A 22,699-nucleotide genomic window follows, 5' to 3' on the forward strand; every position below is an offset into this window, starting at 1 on the left:
CCAGAGCGTTGGCTCGTGGTTGATGGTGCCGGGGAGGGTGCGCCCTGCCTGACGCCCGAAGAGCCCGACCGTTCGGCGCTCCCGGTGCCAGCGGACTCGCGGATCTTAGCCTTATGTTGGGCCCCCGTCGCCGGGGCGCCCTCAAAGGTCTTAGAAGACCGCTCCGATTTCTTCTTTTTCTCGCCGGACGGGCTCTTACCCTGCAGCCAGTTGGCGAGACGTTGATGGCGGTCCTTCATGGTTCGTTCCGACATGTTGCCGCAAAACGCACAGTCCTTTTCCACGTGCGTCTTGTCCTCATGAAGGCAGTAAAGGCAGAAAGAATGTTCGTCTTCCTTAAAGATGTTCTGCAGCTGGCATCCAGGGCAGACCCTGAACAGCTTTCCGGGCGTCGAGCTTCCCTTCTCCTGGGCCATCTCCGAGACCGGGCCTGAGAAGCTTCTGGAGTCCTCCGAAGCGTAGCTCGACGAAATCTTCACCCTTGAGGGGCGTAGAAGAATCCGACACGGGTCCCAGTTATCGGATGTAGGATCGGTGGAGCTTGAGGCTCTATCGACCGAAAAATATGAAGTTTTTGAGAAAAAAAGCGCGAAAATAGCACTAACGCTCGAGAGCAATAGCACGAGGATCCCAACACATGAACGTGCGGTAAAAATCTGAAGATGGCTGCCAGAGGCGGGGCTTAGGTAGAGGGCAGTCATTGGCTGTGGTCAGTATGACGCAGAGACCAGTGATTGGTTACTACTACGAAAGACAGATCAGAAACGAAACTGATACTGGTTTTTTCTTTACCGAGGATTCCCAGCCTGACGACGGGGAATATTCATGAGCATGTGAATCCATGCCAGACCCCATGCTGGAGAAAAATAAAAACCATATCGTGAATGAGATGGTTGGAATGGTTAAAGAGCATAATAAATTGGTTTGGGACAGTATCTCTAAATATGATGGCAAAACTCCTTCCATACAAAGGAAGGTAGTGCCCAGATCTTTGGCCTAATGTGGTCTGCGCAACCCAAACAAATTGAAAGTGGAGCTAAACCTTGACATTTGAGAATCCGTTGCAATTAAAGTAGTCATGTGTGCTACCACATGTGAAGAAACTGAGGCCATCCAACAGAAGAGTTGAAGGGAAATAGTTTAACCACTTTCCTTTTTCATTTGCTTCTAGTATGTAACGTATAACACAGTGATAGTGCTTCCTGGAGCATATGCATTGGGTCAATATTTTTGCATTTCTATGAAACAAGTCGTTGGGAAGCGGGGGGTTGGCAGGTTGCCATACATGCTACTAGAACCCATTGTGTGGTTGAGCTTTAATGTTTTCTGCCAAGGGCTGCCTCGATCTAGAGGGTGTACGACCCAGAGGTGGTGTATTGGGGTAGGTGGAGGGGGGGGGGGGTGCAGCTCCAGACCACCCCAACTGGATCCCAGCACCAAGGCAGAGGCAGTCACAGGAGCCCTCATATTCCTACCAATGTTGCATACACTAGTCACAGACGTTAAAGTATCAGTCTTCAGAAGGTTGACCCACTTAGAAAGACATTTCAGCTCCCTGGCAAGATCCAAACATCCATGCATAGAAAATAAAGCTACTCCCTTTATGCAAAGAAACATTTATTTCTTTGGCATAAATAGCACAGGAAACCTGCTCCATTGTGGCTCATAGGTCATCCAGGTAAGCTCTGAGGATACAAAGTTCTACGCAGACAAAGCAAAACTGATGCACTTTAAAGTTGAAAAGAAAGTAAACCAAGTAAACTTGCGCTAAACTTTGTGGGAGTGACAAAATTGAAAGTCCTGCGCTCAAAAGAAGTTCCAACCATACTACATGGCTTCACAGAATTACTAGAGACCTTTCTCACTTGTAACCAGCACGCTAAAAAGCCAGTTACCCCGGAAAAAGCTGGCAATTGAAACAGAGGTGCAAGAGGAAGTAAAGAGAACCTCACGCTCGTCCATAACAATGCTAAAATCTAAACTGGCAGAAGGGTTTTCTGTAAGCTCATTCCAATCACCTTGCATCCCACCTGACCCCAAGAACATTTACCAATCACAGAACAGCTCTAACACATAACCCATGTGCAATACATTTTGATAGGCACAAACCAGAGGGAGGGGAGGCCATCCTATCAAACAGCAGCCAGCTGAGTCTGGCAGAGTGGGGCATATGTGACAAGCTGGAGGAAAGAGTTTGGAGGTTGTGGCAACGAGGAAGACTATAGAGGGGAGAGGTAAGTGAACGTTGGAGGGGGGGGGGGATGGAGGGGGTACCGATATATAGATTGGAGGATGAGGTCATACCATCTGACAGATTGATTTAATTATTTTAGAGCGCTACATCGCCCATAGGCCTCAAAGCGCTTGAACAAAAGACGAAAACAAAATAGATAGCCACAACAAGGAAAGCAAAAGAATCTGCGAAGGTCAAGGAAGTAGCATATCAGGCCATTTATAATGATTAGTGAGGAGTTTTATTAAACAAGAGGGTCATAAGGCCCCTTTAAAAGTCTGTAAGAGAATTTTTTTTGCCGGAGCTCGGTGAGTTTGTTCCACAAGGTCGGCACCGGACAGTCAAATATGGTACCTCCAAATGTTTTAAGTTTAAATCTTGGATGAGATAACTTTGATGGATCGGGGGATCATAGACAACGTCCAGGAACGAACGTGGTAAACGATGTGACAAGTACTGTGGTGCCCCTCCATTGCGACATTTGAAAGTAATAGAAAGTACTTTATGCGTGATCCGTTGTTTAACCGGGAGCCAGTGTAAACCTCTTCAAGCCTCTGTGACATGTTATTTTCTAGAAAGGCCACAAACGGCGCTCACCACCCCATTTTGAGTAACTTGCAAACTATGGATTTTGGTATTTGCTGAACCCAATAATAGACTATTACAATAGTCTAGCCATGAATTAATCAAGGCTGAGGCCGGTAGAGTTTTTATTTTATTTTTTTAGAGATATATGGGTGAATATGGTAAAGGCGTTTCGTAACACATCCACAGGATGCACATACCTGGGCTACATGTGATTTCATTGACAATTCTGCACCTAGGATGATATCCAAGGTTTTTACCTTCCCAGATACGTTAATTTGATTCCCAGTTATAAGGTAGCTTTCATATTCTGATGGCAATTTACTATGTTTTTTCCCGGAGATATAATCAGCAACTCTGTTTGGTCTGCATTTAGCACCAAGGAGTTCATGCACATCCACTCACACTCATGAACTGCTTCATATATCATATTAATAGCAAAGACATCTTTGGTATAGCTTCCTAACAATTTAAAGACGACCTGGTTGTCGTCAGCATAGTTTGTATACTGGACACCAAGGTTATCCAAAAGTTTAAGGAAGGACATTATGTAAATGTTAATGAGCAGTGGCAAAATACAGGATCCCTGGGGGACTCGGCACATAGTGGATGTGACAGAAGAGCTGGCGCTTTCCACAGCCACTCTTGCATTTCGTGGACCTACAAAAGAAACAATCCACTGGGTGGCAGGGTTGGAGGGAGAATTATTTCAAAGACAACGCGAGGAGGAGACACCATCTGGATGGAGGAGTTGGAAGGCGAAATTATATCTGCAGAGAGAGACCTTAAAAGGGGTAAAGGAAGGAGAGTCACCTGGTGAGAAAGGAACGGCAGTGGGAAGATTCACATCACTCTAGGGGGGAGGGCAGGAGAAGGCTAGAAGTGGAGATGGACCAACTCACCCTTAGATGATGTGCGTAATTCATGTAACTTCATTAAGAGACAGAAACGGAGTAAAGGGCCGGATAGCCATAGTCTGGCCTCACTCTCCATGTGGGTTGTACCGGAGTTAGGAAAGCGGTCTGTTGCATCAGACTCACCCGATGGCTCGCCGAGACTCCTCCAAGGAATGGTGGGCTGACGTTGCAGATACCCATTTAGTTGATACTCATGCCAGGGGAAGGTTAGGAAGTGGATAGAACATATTTTTATTAAAAAGAATAAGTGTTTTTATTAATAAAGAAGGATTCCCTTTGGGATCTCTATAAAATCCAATCTGATGTCTGGGTCCAGGCAATTAGTTACAAACTCAGGGTGCAGCACATCTCCTGTTAACAGGGATTTTATTTTACAGGTGCAGCGCCCCTCCCTATCCAGCTGGCCTGGAAGGGGCAGGGTGGTTGTTGACATGGGGACTGTCCCTGCTCCAGGAAAGGGAGAAATACACCCTTGCACGGACCAGGGCCAGAAAATGGGCATGGTGTCACAATGGATTTCAACCATGGGGGTGGATTTGTAGAGGCCAACGTGTTATGGTGAATAGGAAATACACTGATATCTAGTCAAACGGTCAAGGTCGAGTAGCAAAGCAGTAAGGCTTAGCTTGGGAAGTTGTTAGAGTTATATAGGGCTAAAATGAGACACACAGAGCACTCCCATAATTCCAATTAGATACAAGATGTACAAAAATGGACCAGATCACCATGGATCCAAGTAGGGCTCGGGCGAATAGAGAGTTAGGACTTTACGCCCATACAACCCTATTGCGGGGGTTAAAATAGCTACACAAACTTACCCCATGATTACTTCGATTTCTTCAGCAATCATTCAGGTGATCCTGCAGCCTCTGGGCCCACTTACTTCTGTGTTGCGTTCAGTCGAGAGAGAGAGCCAGGGGCTGCGGTTGCACAGGTCACTTTCTGCTTTGGAATTGGGTCTGGCTAGTCCACAGTTCCAAGCCCCGGTGGTACAGGTCTGACAAATGGACAGCTGGATACCCTTGGCACAACAGGATGAAGCCTTTGCAGAACAGGCGATCTCAGGACACAAAGATGGGTTGTAGTGGGGGGTCACAATGGTAAGATGATTACAGGCAATCTTTGTGGGAAGAAAGGCTGAAACTGCAGGAATTGGTTTCGGGCTACACAAGTTGAGGATACACAAAGTTCCACTGATGCAATTGAAACGGCATCAGCTGCGGGGGGCGGGGGGATAACCAGGAGAGAGCTGGTCTATGCACTGCATGGCCCAGGGACACTTCTGAAGGTTCAGCAGGCACAGATCTTCGAGCAGGAGTCTGAACAGATTGTTCCTACCAGTCCAGAGGTGGAATCACCAACAAGGGCTTTCTGGTGATCAGGAGAGTTTAGTGAGGCTTCACCAGGACTTGCCTGTAGGTAATGCTGGTAGCTGCAAAAGTCGTCCTTGGGTCTTCAGTGGGCTGCATTTCTTCGTAGGGGTCTTGGCTCAGACTATGTATCCAATGGCTGCATGAGTCCTCCTGTTACCCAGGATTTGGACTGGAGTCACCACCAGGTCCACCAATGGTAGGCTTCAACAACATTCCAACTGGCAGCTGCTGTCCAATTATGGACAGTCTCTGGCCAACACATCTGCCCGCAACAGACACTTTGGCTCGGATGTCGATTGGGTCCATATAGTCCCAGCCCCCACATCCAGTCACAAACAGAGAACGCCACTTTGCCTGTGAAAACAAGACCATTGCACGGGAAAAGGCTTTCAATGTAAGACAATTCGAGAACCGAGAAGGTAGGAAGGAGCCTAAGGCACAAAATGGCTGAAGGACAGGCGAAACCTTGTGGAACGACCAATTTAGAGTATATTGTACTCTAAAGAGCATTTAGTGCTAAAATGCAAAAGTGCATGGGTAAAAAGGAGAAAACACAGTAGAACAATATATGCCGCCACCAGCCAGACCCGGACCCATTGAGCTTGTAACCACAAACTAAGAAAAGGCAAAGTTGTAAGAATGCAAAGTATCCCGACGGCACTTCCCTTGAAGGTGAAGTGTGCAGCTTTATAGATAGAAGAATTGCACTAAGGAAGACCGTCTACCATTACTGATAGTCTTATGGACTGATCCATTTCCCCATAAAAGTGAGCAAAAAGCAAGGAAGTAAAGAAGAGAACATTACTGATCTTCAAAATGTCAGGTCAGGTAGCAGTCAACAGCAACAAGATAGGGTGTCCCATAGAAATCCATGGGTCGAAAGCAGCAAAAAGAAAATCTTACCTAACACATGGGGTAGCGGACATCGTCATTCCAGGGCATATTTAGCAATTGGAGGTACGAAACACTGCAGCATCACCAGGGGCCAGGGACAAGCAGAAGAGGTGTCCCAAAGACCAGGACACTGGAGCAAGTAGGTTGGTCAGACGAGAACTAAGTTCCAGAGCCAAATCTCCAGAACCCAAGAAAAGTAGCAGCATCCTGGGGAATATCCAATGATAACGCAAACTGTTGGAAGAGGCCTACAAACTATTACCAGGCTAGGACCGTTTGGCCTCAGAGACACTGCCACCCGGCCACAGGAAGAGAGTTCCGGAACACTTTAAAATATGCAACCCAAGGACAAGGACAAGCTATCTGACACATAAGCAGAGCAAGGATGTGCAAAGTATTTCTTTTAATCATAATTATTGGAGCATTTTCATGACTTTTCTGTTTTTGTGAATAAACACATATCGTTTAACCAACCACATCCTTCTGTCAGCTTCTTTAAGCCCCCCCCCCCATTAAAGCTATCTTGTGACACATCATCTGATGAGGTATCCTTGAATTGGAGGGATTGGCTAAGGAAAACAGATAAGGATGATTGTGTTTGATGCAAAATATTGTTAGAGTGTACAAAACCCTGATATTATATCATATTGATGTTTTGCCCCATTTCAGGGGGTGTCATGCTTTGGGGACACTGCTATAGGTACATGTTATTCTCCCAGCCTCAGAATAGGTAATATCATTGCATATACAAAGAATGGACACCCAGTCAAGAGACAAAGTACGGTCATGTCTCAGCAGGTTGGATTTGTAGATTGTGTGCTCCCTGGCAAATCAATTCTGTAAGTGTAGTGATGTAGAAAACCACTCCTTTCAGCATTGGTGTGGTATTTAGGAGGGACCAACCTATAGTGGACCTGCAGGGTTTCACCAAAGGTTATATCAAGTCACTGGTAGTGTGACAGAGCAGTGATGCTTCATTCTTAAAATGGGAAGGCAATGGTACAGAATATAGATCCTTCACAATAGAGACTAGAAAAGAGTGCACACACAGTGTACACTGACAAAAAACACTAGTTTGTATTTAAGAATACTGTATACTAAGTTTAAGTAACACTAAAAGACAAACACTACTAAATAGATATACACTCCCTGTACCTAGACTATCATGCACACATTTCTCTCTCTCCCACTAGGTAAGCTGTGCATTGTCAAGTGTAGGTTTGCTAGAGCCACCTGTTAAGGAGAGTTTTCGTTTGTATGCTTAGTCCCTTCGCCTAGTGAGACCCCCCCAGCACTTTTTGCTGGACTTCTGGACCTTTTTCCGAAATCCTGAATGAGTGGATCCTTTTTCCACTCGTTCATTATTATGGGCTCTGTCTTTTGGAACTCTATTATTTGTATGTTACTCATCCTATGGAGTCTATTTTCATCCATAACTCTTAAAGGCATCTGTATTTTACTATTGCAGCACTCAGCTCCTTATGGGCAGTGTTGCTCAGGACCCTTAGGGTCCTCTTATTATTTTTCTTTATCCTAGAATAACTATAGTTCTTAAGGATAGAGAGATCTCTCTTAAAACTTTATAGTCGGAGAGATTGGCACACACCTCCTTATGAGGATAGCCAAAAGGAATAAGACACTTGTATACAGGTGTGGTACAAATGACTTGCATCACATTATAATCGCACCTAGTGTATCCCCCCTACTCCCTGCTCCTGTGACTTTTTAGTCACATAGACAATCTCATAGATATGGCTGGTGGCAGTGGACCCGTCCTACCTACTATTGTTTAGTCTTTCTACCGCAGGCTATGTCCATAGCTCCGGTAGTGCACAATAGGGGCAACCAAGTACTAACTTGGGGCCTACCTTCTTAATTCGCCATTACTAGCGTGGTTGTTTTTTGTCAGCCCTTCTACCATTCTGGGAGGGGGAGGCCTGTGTGTGTGGTTTACCTTTGGCGGGAACCCTTGGGTGTCCTCGCCTAGGCTCTTGAGTGTCTGGGCAGGCAGAAAGTGGGGGAGGAGTTTTCCACCCCGTCCTTTGTCAGAGTGCCTGAATGGGACCGATTCCCACAGGCGGTCTGGCTGATTGGACAGCCAAGCGCCCCTTTCTGCTGAGGAAGATTGCAGAGAAGTAAGTGCTGGAACTGTATAAAAGGTGAGGCTCCTGGAGTGAAAAACAAGTCAACCACTGGAAGCTGAAGTAACCGAAGGAGACAACGACCAGTGACGCCTTCAGACCCTTTGCAACACTGAAGCGACCACTGCTGTCCTGACCTCGTTTTCTGTGCAACAAAGGAACTCCCAAGAGGGAGACTCCTTCACTTTGACAGGTGGGAACAACCAGTCCCAAGACAAACTTTGATGTGCGTCATCTCCAAAGGTCCTGTGAGTTTCCAGAGCCAATACCAGGAGACCTGCTGCCCATTTCGAGTGCATCGTCGTGGAAAGGCCAAATCCATCCAAGTCTTTGCGGAGCCCTCAAGGACACTCCAGAGTCCCATTCCAACTCGTCCAGACCCCTCATCAGACGGTGGGACTGCAGGAACCGAAGAAGATTGACTGATCAAATCGGGACCTTTGTTGGTGCTGCAGAAAAGGCGCCAAAACCGCAGAGTGACCAAAGAAGTTGATGAAAGCCGTGCCAGAGGTCCTACCTCAAGACTGCTGCTAAGTGATCCCGTCCATTGTCCTGCCTTTTGTCATGAGTCCAGAGCTGCAACATTGCAGAGCATCAACCACAAACGTTTTCTTCAAATCTAAGGTACTGTGGAGAAAAGGGTATTTCTTACCTTATTCCAGAAAGTCGCTCCAGAGCGTTGGAGTGCATGTAGGTGTCCAGGGCAACCCCTGCTTACCTCCGACTGAAGCCTCTGCTCGTGTCCCTTTAGCGAGGCATTTAACAGGGACCCCAACACGAGTTAAGCCTTCTGGTATCTTCCTTCCTAGAGACTAGAAAGTATCCACAGGAACTTTTGACTTCTGCTGCTTTTCAAGACTTTAAGCCTCTCCGAACTGTCTTTTAGCCAGGGTTGCGTTTTGGACTAGGGAAAATGCCTCTAGAACCTGAAGATCTGCTAGGATAACACTAACCAACTGTTTTCCTTCCCATAAATCACTATCTTATATGTGTATGCTGACTAAATGCAATTACTGTATTACTTTGTGGGTGCACGTTTTTACTGATAGTACAGTAGACCTGTCAAACTCCTTTAACAATTGTGCACGTTCAGCAATGACCAACTAAGAAGTGGACTTTTGAAAGTACTGTAAACTATACCTGTGTGTGTTGGTTTATTGTGCTATGTATTTAACAGTGACCCTTGTGTAAATATAACAAATCTATTTTTTATATAAATGTATGCGTTAGTGTTTCTTTGATGTGCATTACTAACTGGGTTCAGTGTACTTACCTACAGCTCACATCTTTCTCTTAAGATTAGCCTGACTGCTCTGCCACTCTACCAAGGTCTCTTTATACTACAGACTGATACTAGGAGTTGGAGATCTACAATCCTCTGGGATAGCTTATTAAACTCTTACCTCCATGTAGGACTTGGGAAAACTCCCCTAACACCACCACAGCAATTTTAATGATTCAAAATAGAATGACAACACTGCGCTTGGGGATGCCCAGGAAAAACTGCGAGAAACCAATACACAGTTTGATCAATTCAAGACGGGCACTTTAAACAAAAATACTAAAGAAATTGGCCAGAGAGGTCAGGGAATTAAAACTTGACATAATATATCCATATCTATCAGAAACCTATCTAGACAACCAACAGAATGTGCAGGGACAGAACAGATCTGATGGCTTCAGCCCCAGCCGACAATGGGTCACATTCTCCGACTCCTCAGGATCCGATTACCCTGAAGAGGTACAATATTGGGGCTAGAGGGGGAGACTACAGTTATGGCCCATCACAAGAACCTAGAATGCCTTTTTAGGGTGAGTGGACCCCAGAGGACAATACTGGGGTCCCACAACCAGGAGCCCGCTTATGCCCAGGGGCAGAGGAGATTTCAGCCGAGGAGACTGTTCATGAGGAGATAAACCCTCAAAATGTTTTACCCATATTACAGTTGGCAGGGGTAATCCTCAATCCTGAATAACAATCGGTCCTGGAAAGAGGGCTGTCCTGTGTTCCTACTGTGCCTAATGGAGACGGAATTAAGGCATTTTTTCAGGACAATCCAGCTAAATGTTTTCTTTTCAAACAATGAGAGGAAAGAGGAAACAGAGGATACAGGTCTTCAGCCCAGATCTACATTTATGTCGGGTGACAATCAGGTGCCTAAAGAGTTGGTCACCTTTGTGAGATGCATTATGGAAGGGATTCAACAACTTCGGGAAAGAGGTAAGCGAATGAGACAATATAACAGTGCAATAGAGAGTAGCGCTGAAATCTGAGTGCAAATAAGGTGCTGATCGTCAGGCCGACTGACAAAGGCAGTGGCATAGTGATTCAAAACCAGCCCCTGTATCAGGCAATGGTAATGGATTTGCTTGGAAACACAGAACATTACACCAGACTAAATCAAGCCCCTACAGAAACCACTACATTTAGGCATCATAGGGAATGGATCTCTGAGAAGGAATTTGCATTCCTCAACGAATCAGAAGGAGAGTACCCTCATTTTATGCTCTCCCTATCACTACAGTTGTGGATCAGTTCCTAAAACCTTTGTGTCTATGTAAATCATACATACAGGACCCCATGGCAGCTATTCAATGCTTTGAAGGGTAAGCGTTCAATTGCAGAGGAGAAATCCTGGTGACGATGGACATCAAGGCACGCTACACCAATATTCCACAGCAGCATGCAATTGAATGTGCCAGAGGCGCGTTGGTGATGAAGAATTTCCAACAAAGGATCCCGATAGAATTTATCCTGGGTTTGATAACCATTGCACTAACCAGGAATTATTTCAGATTCAACAAGATGTTTTACCAGCAAGTGAGTGGAACAGCCATGGGCTTGGCCTTCGCGCCAAGCCTACCTATTATTTACATGGCTTGGTTCGAACAAGAACATGTTTACCCAGGATGCACCATTTTTCAACAACATACAGAAATGTCACAGGTATATAGATGATTTGGAATTCATCTGGAAAGGCACACAAGCCAGTCTGGCAGACTTCCGTCTATGGAAAGGGCAGATCGAAATACATTACTGCACTTCAAGAATTACCACCCTTTACCACTCAAGCAAAACCTCACATATGGCCAAAGCCTTTGAATAAGACGGAACTGCACGACAGTTGATGAGTTTTATGAACATGCAGGGGCACTGGATACCCATTTGAAAGCAAGAGGCTACCCCCCCAGGAAACTGTTGACACAGTATAAGAAAAGGGCAAGATTTACCACCACCCCCCGGGAAACACTACTTCACCATAGGAAGCGACATGATGTAGAACAACTCATCACATGTGTTACAATTTACGGTCCAAATTCCTCGGGGAAGAAGAGCATTATTAAAAAATAATGCTGAAGAACTTAATGAACCCTGAAGTGTGAATATGCTTCTGACACAGAGAAGTAATTAAACTACCTGTAGTCAAGTTGGGATCCCCCTTATCCAGATGAAAAAGGACTTGTAAAGAGATGAAACCAGGTTTTAATATGGCAGATACTACTGCTTGATTAAAGCATAGAAGGGAGTACATCGGAGCTGTTTTTAAAATAGTTTTAGTTAGGTGCAGTTTTACATTTTTTGCTGCTGTTGTGGCATAGGCCATGACAGATGAGAAGATCCTGAATGAGATGTTGAGACATAGGTAGAAACGCTGGCTCAACAGGTACTTTTAAGAGTTGGCACACTGCTGTACTGCTCTAGTGGTATCCACCTCATCGTAGAGTACCAGGTCTAGTGCTTCTACACTGTCAAGGATGTTTCATGTGTACAGAAAAGGTCTCTTCTTTTTTTGCGTTACTGATTCACAGCCGAGGGACGCAACAAGTTCTTTACCAATGCCCCGGATGGACTCGAGGCAGAGTCTGTACAGCTGGTTAGCAGAGAGGTTGTTAAAACCAAGAGCAACCATCAATTAGTTTGCAGCCAGTGTTTAAAACATTATCAGGTCAAATGAAAGGGGGATAACTAGGTCACCATAACGACAGAGGCAAATTCATCATTTGCAGAATAATTGATAAGAGGGTATTCTATGTATACCATGACTCTGGAAGCACGGGTGAATAGAGGAGCCATGGAGGCATCACATGAATGGGATAGTCTAGAAGTCCCAAGGAAGAAAATCCAGACCAAGCCCAATGCAGCCAATAATGAGAGTGCTTAAGGGGAAAGACAGCAGCTAATGACTTGATCATTCGGGTAAAACAAAGTTTCTTTGTAGATCCAACTCCGCACACAATCTTACCATTGTAGGGAAATCCACCTTCTGCACAGTCAATAAAGTTTTTAGAGAAAGACTCTTTTTTGGGTTACTCGGCGTGGAGAACATCACGCACAAACACAGAAGACATTGTTGAAGTTCAGCAATCCTGAGGTTTTTACTGTACAGATGTGGCAATTTTGACATTACAAATGTCTTAAAGGAAATCTATCTGGTGAAGTTATGGTCAACTCTTCAACATACAAATCTAATAGTCCAGGTTTTGAGACAACCTCACATTTTTAATGGAAGATTGCATTGGAGAGAGTTACTCTTCAGACTGTCGATATGAATTCCTAATTACTCCTACAGACAATGGCAGGAAGTCGCAACATCTCAAACTGCTAAAATACAGATCAACTTTAAGCTAAAAAACGCCCATAGAGTACTGACAATTTTATTTGAGGCAGTCCCCCATCATCAGCAGTCGGAGTTGGCGAGAGCAAACTCGACTCCTCTGAAATCAGTGTGGGCCTGATAGCGAACGGGAGAACTTGGCCTCCCAGGGCTGGCAAGGGCTTTAATATAGCACCATGTTCCAACCAGGAGGTGGATACTGCCTCGAGAAGCAGGGAAGGCACCTTGCTGGACTCATCCCCATGTTCAAAAAGAGATCTAAGGATGAACCAAGTAATTATTGCCATTTTCCACAATCCGTGCTGTCTACAAAGTGTTCTGTAAGGTCCTTATTAAATAAACACACACATCCAGGGACTTTTGAGAGAGTTCAAAATGAATGAACAGTGCTTGCAGCTTTCAATGTACGACATTAATATATTCTTATTGTTTTAGACACAAAAGCTGCAGCTCTAAAATGTCTTTTCGAGTCAGGGATGATGAGGGCGAGTGTACCGCCCGCTCCTTCGTGCAATGACTGCAGTAAAATACAGCGTTGGCTTGGTGGGATTGGAACAACAAATATCCCAATGTAAAAAGTGAAAGTCAGGAGTATGTGTTAGCTACGACCCACTCAAAACACTTCATGGATGGTGCTAGTGAGTGGCTGTTGAATATAACGCCCGACACCCACAAATGGTAGAACTAATAGCTGCTTGACCCATGCCAAAAACCGGCTCCTCAGGCTAATGAAGGGGTTTGCAATAATTAAGTCACTCAAAACCAAAATCATGATAATGGTGTCTTCCAGAAAAACATAAAAGCCTGATGGACCAGGAGATCATCAATCATTCCCTTAGTTCCATAACCCTTTTTCATCCTCTGGACCTTGGACGCAGCAAGTCATTGTGGGCCAGAGGCAACCTCCTCTTCCACAAGACGTTTGGGAGTTGCTCAGTAGAAGAGGGTTTGGGGACAGGTCCAGATAACCCAATTCAATGAATGGGAGCTATGCAGTATCACAAGGCTAAGGCTATATACCCTAGTTGGTCAGTGAGACTGTTTCTAAAACAGTAGCATTCAAACTTTTTCATACCGAACCTCCTGACCCCTTAAATAAAGATATTGTTTCTGGGAACCCCCCCCCCCACCCAGCTCATGGTTGCCCCCCCCTCCCTAAAGGGCCCAAAGGATGTCCAGGCGGGGCCCCAGGCTCTTGAATATAAGCAGATTTACTACTGCTTATATTTTCTATTGAAAGCCGTCACCTTAATCCTTTTTTAGATTAAAAACATTCATCTTAATCCATTTTTAAAGAGTCTGCGCTCCCCCTGAAAATCCTTCCGGCCCCTCTAGAGGGGCCAGCTCTACAGTTTGAAGAGCACTCTTCTGAAACATTTTGAGTGAGACTGTCCCAAGACCTGTATTGCTATGGTTAATAATGGTGACATCCCTATTTCAATGTTTCAAATATACTGTGCTAAAAATCAAATCACTAGACTAGGCATGCAAGCTTTCTGGATTACACCACATCACTTCACGGCTATGGAACTTGAACGCGACTCTTGATGTGAACACATGCTTTCATTAAGCTGGTCAAAGATCTAGACTGTAAAGGGTGAAACTTACAGACTGGCCGGCTATATAGCAGTCTTGGGAGTCACTGACAGGGAACAACACCTAGATCCCAATTAACACCCAAGTATGAGGCAGCTATGATTTCAACTTGGAATCCTGCTACTGAATAGGGGAGCGGCAAAATGCAATAAGACCAATTTCTAGGAAAGCTTGTGTGTCACTGTGGGGAGAATTGGTTCAAGACAGACACTTCCTATTCCTTTCCCCAAAGTACCCTTGGTTAAGGTTCAATGTTAAAACACCATTTGCTCTCCTTTGGCATTTGTGGGATCCGGGCTGTCGAACTTTGGGCAAGGAGTATGGAATTTCCCATTGTGCTTTTGCAGCAGCAGATTTTATCTGGAGACCCTTGAATAGCAAAGGACGGGGGTTTTGTGACTAATCAGGAGATGATCATTTTAGCAGTGCTGGAGACCGAGTTGACTGTTGGTTAATGTCAACATTGGAATTGGTGTAACTTTGATATCCGAATAATATTTTTCTCAAAAAGTACTAATCTCTTTCTACCGGAATTCTATCCATGAAGGATGAATTGCTGTGTATTTAAATGGTATGTACTGGGTTTTATAGTTATTGCATTTTGTAATAGTTTAAGAGAATCAGCGTGACTGGACTAGACTCAGAGATGTCTTGGGCATAGTAAGATTCGAATTTCCATTTTGAACATCTGTAAATGTTTTCAGAGCATAAAATATCGTACTCATGCATAGCTGCTGCTCATTTGCATATGGTTTAACCATTTTATAATCATTCCAAAGATAATAAATATATCCAAGTGAAGATGCAAGTATGTATTGTGGTAAGATCTAAGTCAGTGGTATATTGAAACAAAAAGCTACTTATTTTGGGCTGTCCCCATGGTATAAGGTCCAACCGGGACTGCTCATACAGGCCCCAGAAGTAGTCATCCGATTGTATGCAAAATATATCTGCATTAGGCAGGCACCCTTCGTAGAAGGCAGCTATCTATTTTAAGACCATGCAGGCACATCAGCAATGATTCCAAATGCTCAGTCTCAGAAGGCAAGCTGCTAAATGTAGCAATGCTGAATTATAACACAATACTTAACACCACATCTCACAAAAGAAGCTTGTCTGCGGCATGCAGGCACCACCGTGTAGGGATACACGGAGGTCTATAAGACTTTCACAAAGTTTCGTATTTTCTTCTGTTTGCAAAGGAAGTGGGGCAGAGAGCTACTGGAAAAGGGCATCCAAAATAGTCGTCTTCATGCCATTTGTATTTCACATCTTTTTTGGCAAAGTAACCTTGTTGTGGTGTAATTCCCACTTGTGACAACCATATTAGTCTCCACGTGGGGCATCCATCACCATCCTGGTCATGCGGGAGAAGAGCTCTGCTGCCAGTGCGGGATTAGGATTGGAGCCTCACATCGACAACTCTCTGCCTTCCATTCATCAGGTGTGTGATATCAGGTCCCCTTTTCTGCATATTCACTGTTGTGTTGTCTATGAAAGTACTCATACTTTCCCTGCATTCTTGCACTAGAACTAGATTAGGATTTCTCCTATGGCGTGTATGTCAATAATTGGGTTAGCTTCACAATGCACAAGAGGCGCTTTGTGAAGAAAATTCCATGTGGTGGACCCAACGACAAATCTACACAACCCGAGATCCTGAGGGGAGATGAGCCTTATCGTGCCAAGAGCATTGTATCCAATGCTGGAAAGTTGTGCATTTGCAAGTCGGTTTGGAGAGCCTTCTATGCCAAGATGCACAACAAGGCTGTGTAGTGCCTGTGCACAAAGCAAGATATAGGTTTTCTGTTTGTTTGACCTGCCCTTTTAATGTGTATTTGATAGCCTTGTTGTTGTAGGGTGTGCAGTGGTAACCCTTAAGAAGGCACATCTTAACACTTCAAATAAACCCGTTTTTACTACTACAATGTTACACCTTGAAGAATATGGTCCTATTTGTTCCACCAGTTACATTGCATCACTGCTTTTGCCACTTTAAGAATGTCCCCACAAACCCCTGGGGTCCCTTTCCATTGTACATCCAGCTCTTGGTGGAAAGGACACGGGAGGGTGTTTTATAATGTACCACGTTTATCCAAGATACTTCAGCTAAAGGTTCTAAGCCCGCATTTGGATAGGCCAATGAGTGAATGCTGTGCTGCTGTTGGATGAAGACTTTCCGGGCCCAAGTCATTAATACCCACAACCTGCACATTGGACAGTTTATAACATCCTTTTATGTTAAATGTCGCCAATAAAAACTGGATTACTGCTGCTGGTTTACATTCGGATGCTTGGACTACCATAGCAGCACTAATTAGCATACTGTTTACTCCAGGATAAAGTTGTATTCCTCGCATAAAATTGACTGCTACTGGGGCCCAGTCCTTCATAAAAACTGTAGGAGTCAGAGCCCAAAGAAACAGACCCAACAATGTAGGTTGGACGGTATAGTGCTTTGCAACTATCAACAAAAGTTTTTGTTTGGATACATCATGTATTGATCCAGAGGTGTAAGATGGGCCTGGGATGCCATTATTCTTTTACAAAAATATATCTGGAAAAAGACAATTGTTCTCATGAATAGGCAAAAACCTGTGGTCTTTGTACTTAGTTCTTCGGCTATTAGCAGCATGGCCTTCACATTGTTTTGGGGGTATGGCTGCAGGTTAGGATAGAACCTGTTGGCAAGGTTCCCAATTCCAATTGACCATTGGTTCTCTCTGCGGAAGGAGATGTCCAGAGACATCTTCCCTTCCTCTGCGCTGCTGAAAGTAGTGTGCAGGGAGTGGGTCAAGCTTACTTTTGTAGAGAAGGCTTGCATTGACCGACTTTCCTGAGCTCCGATAGGGGTGGTACAGTTGCTTGCCCCGTTTGCAGTGAGGAATGTTAGGAGTTAACGGTCCATGGTGTTGACACAAAATAACGTTGAAATTAATAGGAAAGCAACTTTGAGAATTTTGCACCGGATGCAAAGTACAGTCTTCATTGAGACCACATGGCGAGGGTTCTTTTTGGGTCAATCTTTGGTAAAAGAACAGATCCCAGGCAAAGAGGCCCACTCACTGATTAGTTTTGAGGATGCTAACTTGATCACCGAGCCAATCAGCTTCAGCCACCCATGTTTTTCTGAGGACTGTCCCCTGCTGTCAAATCTGTGTCAACAAGAAGCAAAGGGCGACAATAAAATGTCCTTTACATTTCTTCAGGTTGTTTCTATATAGGTTTGACCACCTTCCACCACAAAAAGTTAATAAAGTTTTTTTCTTCATTTTTAGTCCATACAGTAGGTCTAAATGTATTAAAGAATCAGAAATAAGAATAGCTGCATGTCTTCAAGCAGTTGCTTCAGAACTGAAGGTGGCTGGCTGCAAGGTTATGAATTCATCGTAAACAATGGCAATTGCTCTGGACAAACCTCCAGACCATCATTGCCGACATGAAAAGAAAACCCCACACAAAGGTCCAAATGAGTGAACTAGTTTCCTCAAACAGCACATGGGGGGAAAATTGAACTCTAAGCGTACAGTACCTAGGGCAACAGATTACAGAAGTACGTTAAACAATGACTGAAGGAAAGTTCAGCAGTGTTTAGTCAGATGGAAAGCATAACTTTTTGAGGAGGGTACAACTTTGATCATTAAACAGGCAAAAGTCATCCCATGTTTACTGCCCTACCGAGCAGCAATCTGGAACCCCACCTTCTATAGAGCCAAAGCTGAAGAGTAAATGCAGAATGATTGAAGGAAGTTGCAAAGATGCTAGAGTTGCGCAGAGAATTTAAGAGGAAGGTTGGTAGAGAGATGCCTTACCTGCTCATCAGGGTTATCCGCCTCAATCACCAGCACTAAATCTCCAGACTTCAGGTCCAGCTCGTCCCCGTCGGTCGCTGCATAGTCATGCTGGGCCCTTACCTGCAATGACAGCAGGACATTTTCCAGGACACCGCTTACACAATAGTTTGTTCTTCCGCCATTCTCCCACTCTTAGCCAGCTGCCTCATCCTAGTACCCATTTTTGTAATTTGCAGACTCTGCCTACCCTAGTCCATGGGTCGCTCAACACACGAAGAAGCATGCGAAGATTTGGATACCGTCTTGTGATAGCACAAATACGCTACACCTGGTGGTGTGTGTATTTGGCACACCCTGAACCAATGCACAGAAAAGGACCAGAAGTTCTGAGTCACCTTAGTCAGGGAAACCGGTGCACAAATACAGAGAACGGACCATGCACATGTGGTTTGCGACTGTTGGCGCCCCCCCAACCCACCACCCCCCTGGTTGACACGGTTAGGCAAGAATTGGTGCAGTAACCCTGTGGGAGACTACAATTAAAAAGGCCTAAAGTCCAGCAAAAGAACTGGAGGTCTCCAAGGCTGGAGGGAATTAGCACAGAAATGAGAATTCTCCCTAACAACTGTCAAGGTATCCTAGCTCTGCAACAGTCACGTTGGCCATGGGTGAGAACTTGCACGCAGCTGAGAATGCAATGGCAGAGTCCAAGAAACTGAGACAAAGGGCGCCATCTGGAATGGGGCTTTGAACTGCAGACGTCTCAATAGTAATTTTGGCCACTTTTATATTTTGGCACCTATTAAGTAAGTGGCCATGGCAGAGCTTGAGAAAGCAACAGGTTGTGTACACCGTAGATCTTTTCAGGGAAGGTCAGTAAGTAAATAAGGTTTATAATGTGGTTTCATGTCGATATACTGAGCGATTGCTGAGCCACGTAGGTTGCTGTGTATGTTGCCTTAAAAGGTACAGTACGTATGCCAGTCGCAGGGATGCTGGACTATGCATTTATGGTAACACTTTGTGGTGGGATTGCACCCGGGTGGGAGGTTCCATAGCTATGGAGGAAGGTTAGTTCAAGGGGCCAGACCTGGGTTACTGATGAGCGATATGAGGCAGGGTCAGGGCAGCCAAATGTGCACAGCAACATGTCAAAGGAGCGGACAATGTGGGGTGCAGTCCCTGGGTGGCTGACAATATGACGGACAGTGCTGGGGCATTCTCCACATCACAATCATTTAGTCTCCATTTTCATGCAGCTGGACATGCCATAGGCCTCTCACTGCCTCAAACAAACACAGACCAAGCAAGCACTGATTCATCCCTGTTGCATGCTTGCATATTAACACTACATTTGTGTAAGCAACATAATACATTGTGCATGTCAGTCTACTGTGCAACGTTAGTGAGGAATTAAAGCAAAAGCAGTGCAATGCCATACACCATTCAAAAACCCTGCCGGAGAAGTAAATATTGCACATCTCCACATACCCAGAGGACGCAGTTATAAAAGGTAAGGCTTAGCTTTACATTACTGAGCAAGCCCACCCTAACTCTGTAATACCACTCCTACTCATCAACAGAACCACGCCTACACTTTGCAAATACTTCAAATCTACAAGTGGAAAATCATAGGCCAACCGGTTACAATGCATAAGCTTTTGTTGTCACAGTCTCGTTAAATGTCAGGAAAGAACAGAGGCTGCAGGAAGAACAGTGTAGTATCTGATAAAATTAGGAGCCTGTATTTGTTATCATTAGAGAATCATTACTCTTTGTTACAGAACCATTACCCAATCATTACTCTTTGCTATGGAATCATTTCATTATTGCATCCTGTTTAAGCTATCCATTGTACATTACTGAAGTAGACACTATCCACATATTAGACTGCCACTTTGTATGCATTTGCAATTTGCATTCAGAATGACACACTGTCAAATTTGAAATACCATGTAGAGCCATTTAGAATGAGACACTTATTTTTGTAGTTACACATGTAGAGAATGTCATGTACACATGTATGCATGTAGAGTGTGCACTTAGAACATGTTTGCATTATGTAGCTAGCGCTTGGGTTTGCGAGAAGAAAGCGTAAACGCTAGAAAGCATGAGGCCTATGGCTCCTAAAGCAATTTCTGGAAGGAGACACATAGAAGCGCGACTGGGCTCTGTGCGAAGATGTTATGGTACACTGTGGGAAAGGAATGTAAACAGTTTCTTGGCAGGTACAGAGGTCGCCTTCGCCTTAGTAGAAGGAAGCTAATCAGCATGGCATTGCCTGGTGTTCGCAGAGAGAGGAAAGGGGGGCAGCGCCACATGGGGAGATGGGAGAGGAGCCTTTTCAGGCAAGGAGAAGTCTTGCACACAAGCACGGAGAGAGGATTTTGTTAAGCCAACAGTGGAGTGAATGGATATATAGAGGAAGATGGCGTTTTGCAGGCACGCATTAGAAGGCCGTGAAAGAGATATGATGTCCAATGTCACGCTGACAGAACACAACTAGAACACAAAGTGATTGCAAGTGAAAGTACATTGCAAACACAGACTTTCAGGCATTTCTAAATACTGACAGAGAGAGACATTCTTAGTAGAGAATGAAAGTAACCATGGGGAATGAGTGCGTCATGGAATAGTATAGCCAGAAGTGAAGAGAAGGGAGTTTTTTTAAGTTGTTGGAGATGGTGATAGATGGCGTTTTTGGATGGAGCTGCTCTCAGAGATAGATCGAGACACGTTTGGAAGCAGTTCTGAGATTGAGGGAGAGGTGTCTTGGTGCAGCAGAATCCGATGGCTTTGGGAGAGATCGGAGAGCTTGGCAGAGCTTGGCAGAGGCAGTTCGAGTGACCAGATCTTGCGGGGTCTGCCACTAACTGACTGGTTGCAGAGTAGCGGGAGAGGAGAGACTTGACAAAGAGAGCTGGAGACAGAGAGACACATGCAAATGGGAAGTATGGTTTATGGCCTAGACTGACTGATTAGAAAAGACACTCACACAAAGAGCTTTGGGTTTGGGAAAGGGGAAATTAGACAGGGATTGTCTTGGATAGAAAGTGTGAAGTACGGTGTGGATTGGAGAGGATTGATCCTGCATGAAGGAGAGCATTGCTAGATGCTGAGGCTTGCATTAGACTGCATTAGAATCACAGGCTTGCATTAGAAACATGTAAGGCTTATAGTTATTGCATGGTAGATTTGCACCAGAAGCTTAAAAGGTGCAGAGTTGAGATGTGCATAGTTTTGGATGTTTGCATCATGCTTTGCTGTGCATAAATAAATGTATTCTATTGTTATAATTGAATCGCTTCTTGTGTTTTCTGTGTGTCTTGTATTTTGTGCCTATAGGAGTAAGATAGGTGTATGTTGTTAGGCGTAAGATAGGACTAACACAGTGCACATAGGCCCCGAGATACGAAACGAGGGGGGTATAGTGATCCACACCCCCCTAGGAGATTCTCTAAGATTGTCTAAAATCAGCGCATGGTTGCCAAGGGGGGCTAGACCATGGTAGGATTTGTTTTACGGTCTCACAGCTGTCTTAGATAGCACTCTTTCCCAACAAAACTCCAAAAGGAGCAGATGCCAAAGAAGCAATAGAGATGTATTTATTAACGCATTGTTGATTTGTAAGGTGCCAGGATCAAGAGAGATCTTTATGGTGCCCCACGAGGGGAGGATGAAGCAACGGAGTGGGAGTAAAAAAATGCTGTTCTTGGTATTTTTAGATCAGTTCACTGCTAAAGATGGCGAGGGAGGGGTGATGAGTGGCCATTACAAGTGCTCCCTCTGAGGCTTTCGGTGGGTTGTCAACTAGGTGTTATAGTTCTCTGGTCCACTGACATTTAATGATACCCAGGCAGTGCAGAGTACGGCACACTTGAGTGAGGGTTCAAAGGAGGAAATGCATTGCATGAGCACAAGTAATGCTGAAGAGATACAGTGCGGCAGGTGGGGGCTGGGGAAAGCGAGGAAAAAGATCAAAGACCTAGTCCAACTGTTCATTAGGAGGGAATTGAGAAATGTAGTTGTCCAGCTGAAAATAGAAGTTGCAGAAGGGGCATAGCCTGTACCTCCCAAAGAAGGCTTGTTTGGAAAGGTAGGTTTTGAGTAGCTTTAAGAATTTGAAGATGCACGTTGCTCCAGAGGGTGGCTCCTCCATCACTTGGAGATCAGCACACTGTACTCCTCCCACCCCCTCAATGGATCTTTGGTTTTCTGAGGGGTTGCACTTTTTGGTAGGAGGTTGCGGAGGTAGACTGGGCTAGTGAACGATGCAAAAAGCCTTGAGGTCAATATGTTTCCTCAGTGGAAGCCAATGCAGCGCTGATGTGGTCACTGTGTTTGCTTCTCAGTATCAGTCTTGCAGGGATATAGTGTAATGTTTGTAACTAAGGTGTAACAATATTTGGGACACAGAGGTAGAGGCTACTGCAATTGTAAACTCTATACAAGGCCATGGCTCACGTCTACCCCCGACCTGCATGTAAAGGAAGGGTAAAATGTGTTTGCGCAAATTCAGTTGATAGTGAAGCTCTTCTGCTAGGTCCTGC

General features: G+C 44.8%; 1 protein-coding gene across 19 annotated transcripts in view; it reads right to left on the reverse strand.

The window, feature by feature from the left end:
• The window catches only part of BIN1 (bridging integrator 1), a 508,669-nt gene that overhangs the window by 19,805 nt on the left and 466,165 nt on the right, over window positions 1–22,699 (reverse strand). For 18 of the 19 annotated variants that reach the window (XM_069616790.1, XM_069616788.1, XM_069616789.1 and 15 more), the window contains one exon: window positions 18,168–18,269. The exons of the other annotated variant lie outside the window; for it this stretch is intronic. In XM_069616790.1, the coding sequence (XP_069472891.1) occupies window positions 18,168–18,269 (102 nt within the window). The remainder of the gene's footprint in view (window positions 1–18,167; window positions 18,270–22,699) is intronic. 19 annotated transcript variants of the gene reach the window in all.

This window comes from Ambystoma mexicanum, chromosome 9 (assembly GCF_040938575.1).
Source record: "Ambystoma mexicanum isolate Mex_15411 chromosome 9, UKY_AmexF1_1, whole genome shotgun sequence".
Taxonomy (NCBI): Eukaryota; Metazoa; Chordata; class Amphibia; order Caudata; family Ambystomatidae; genus Ambystoma; species Ambystoma mexicanum.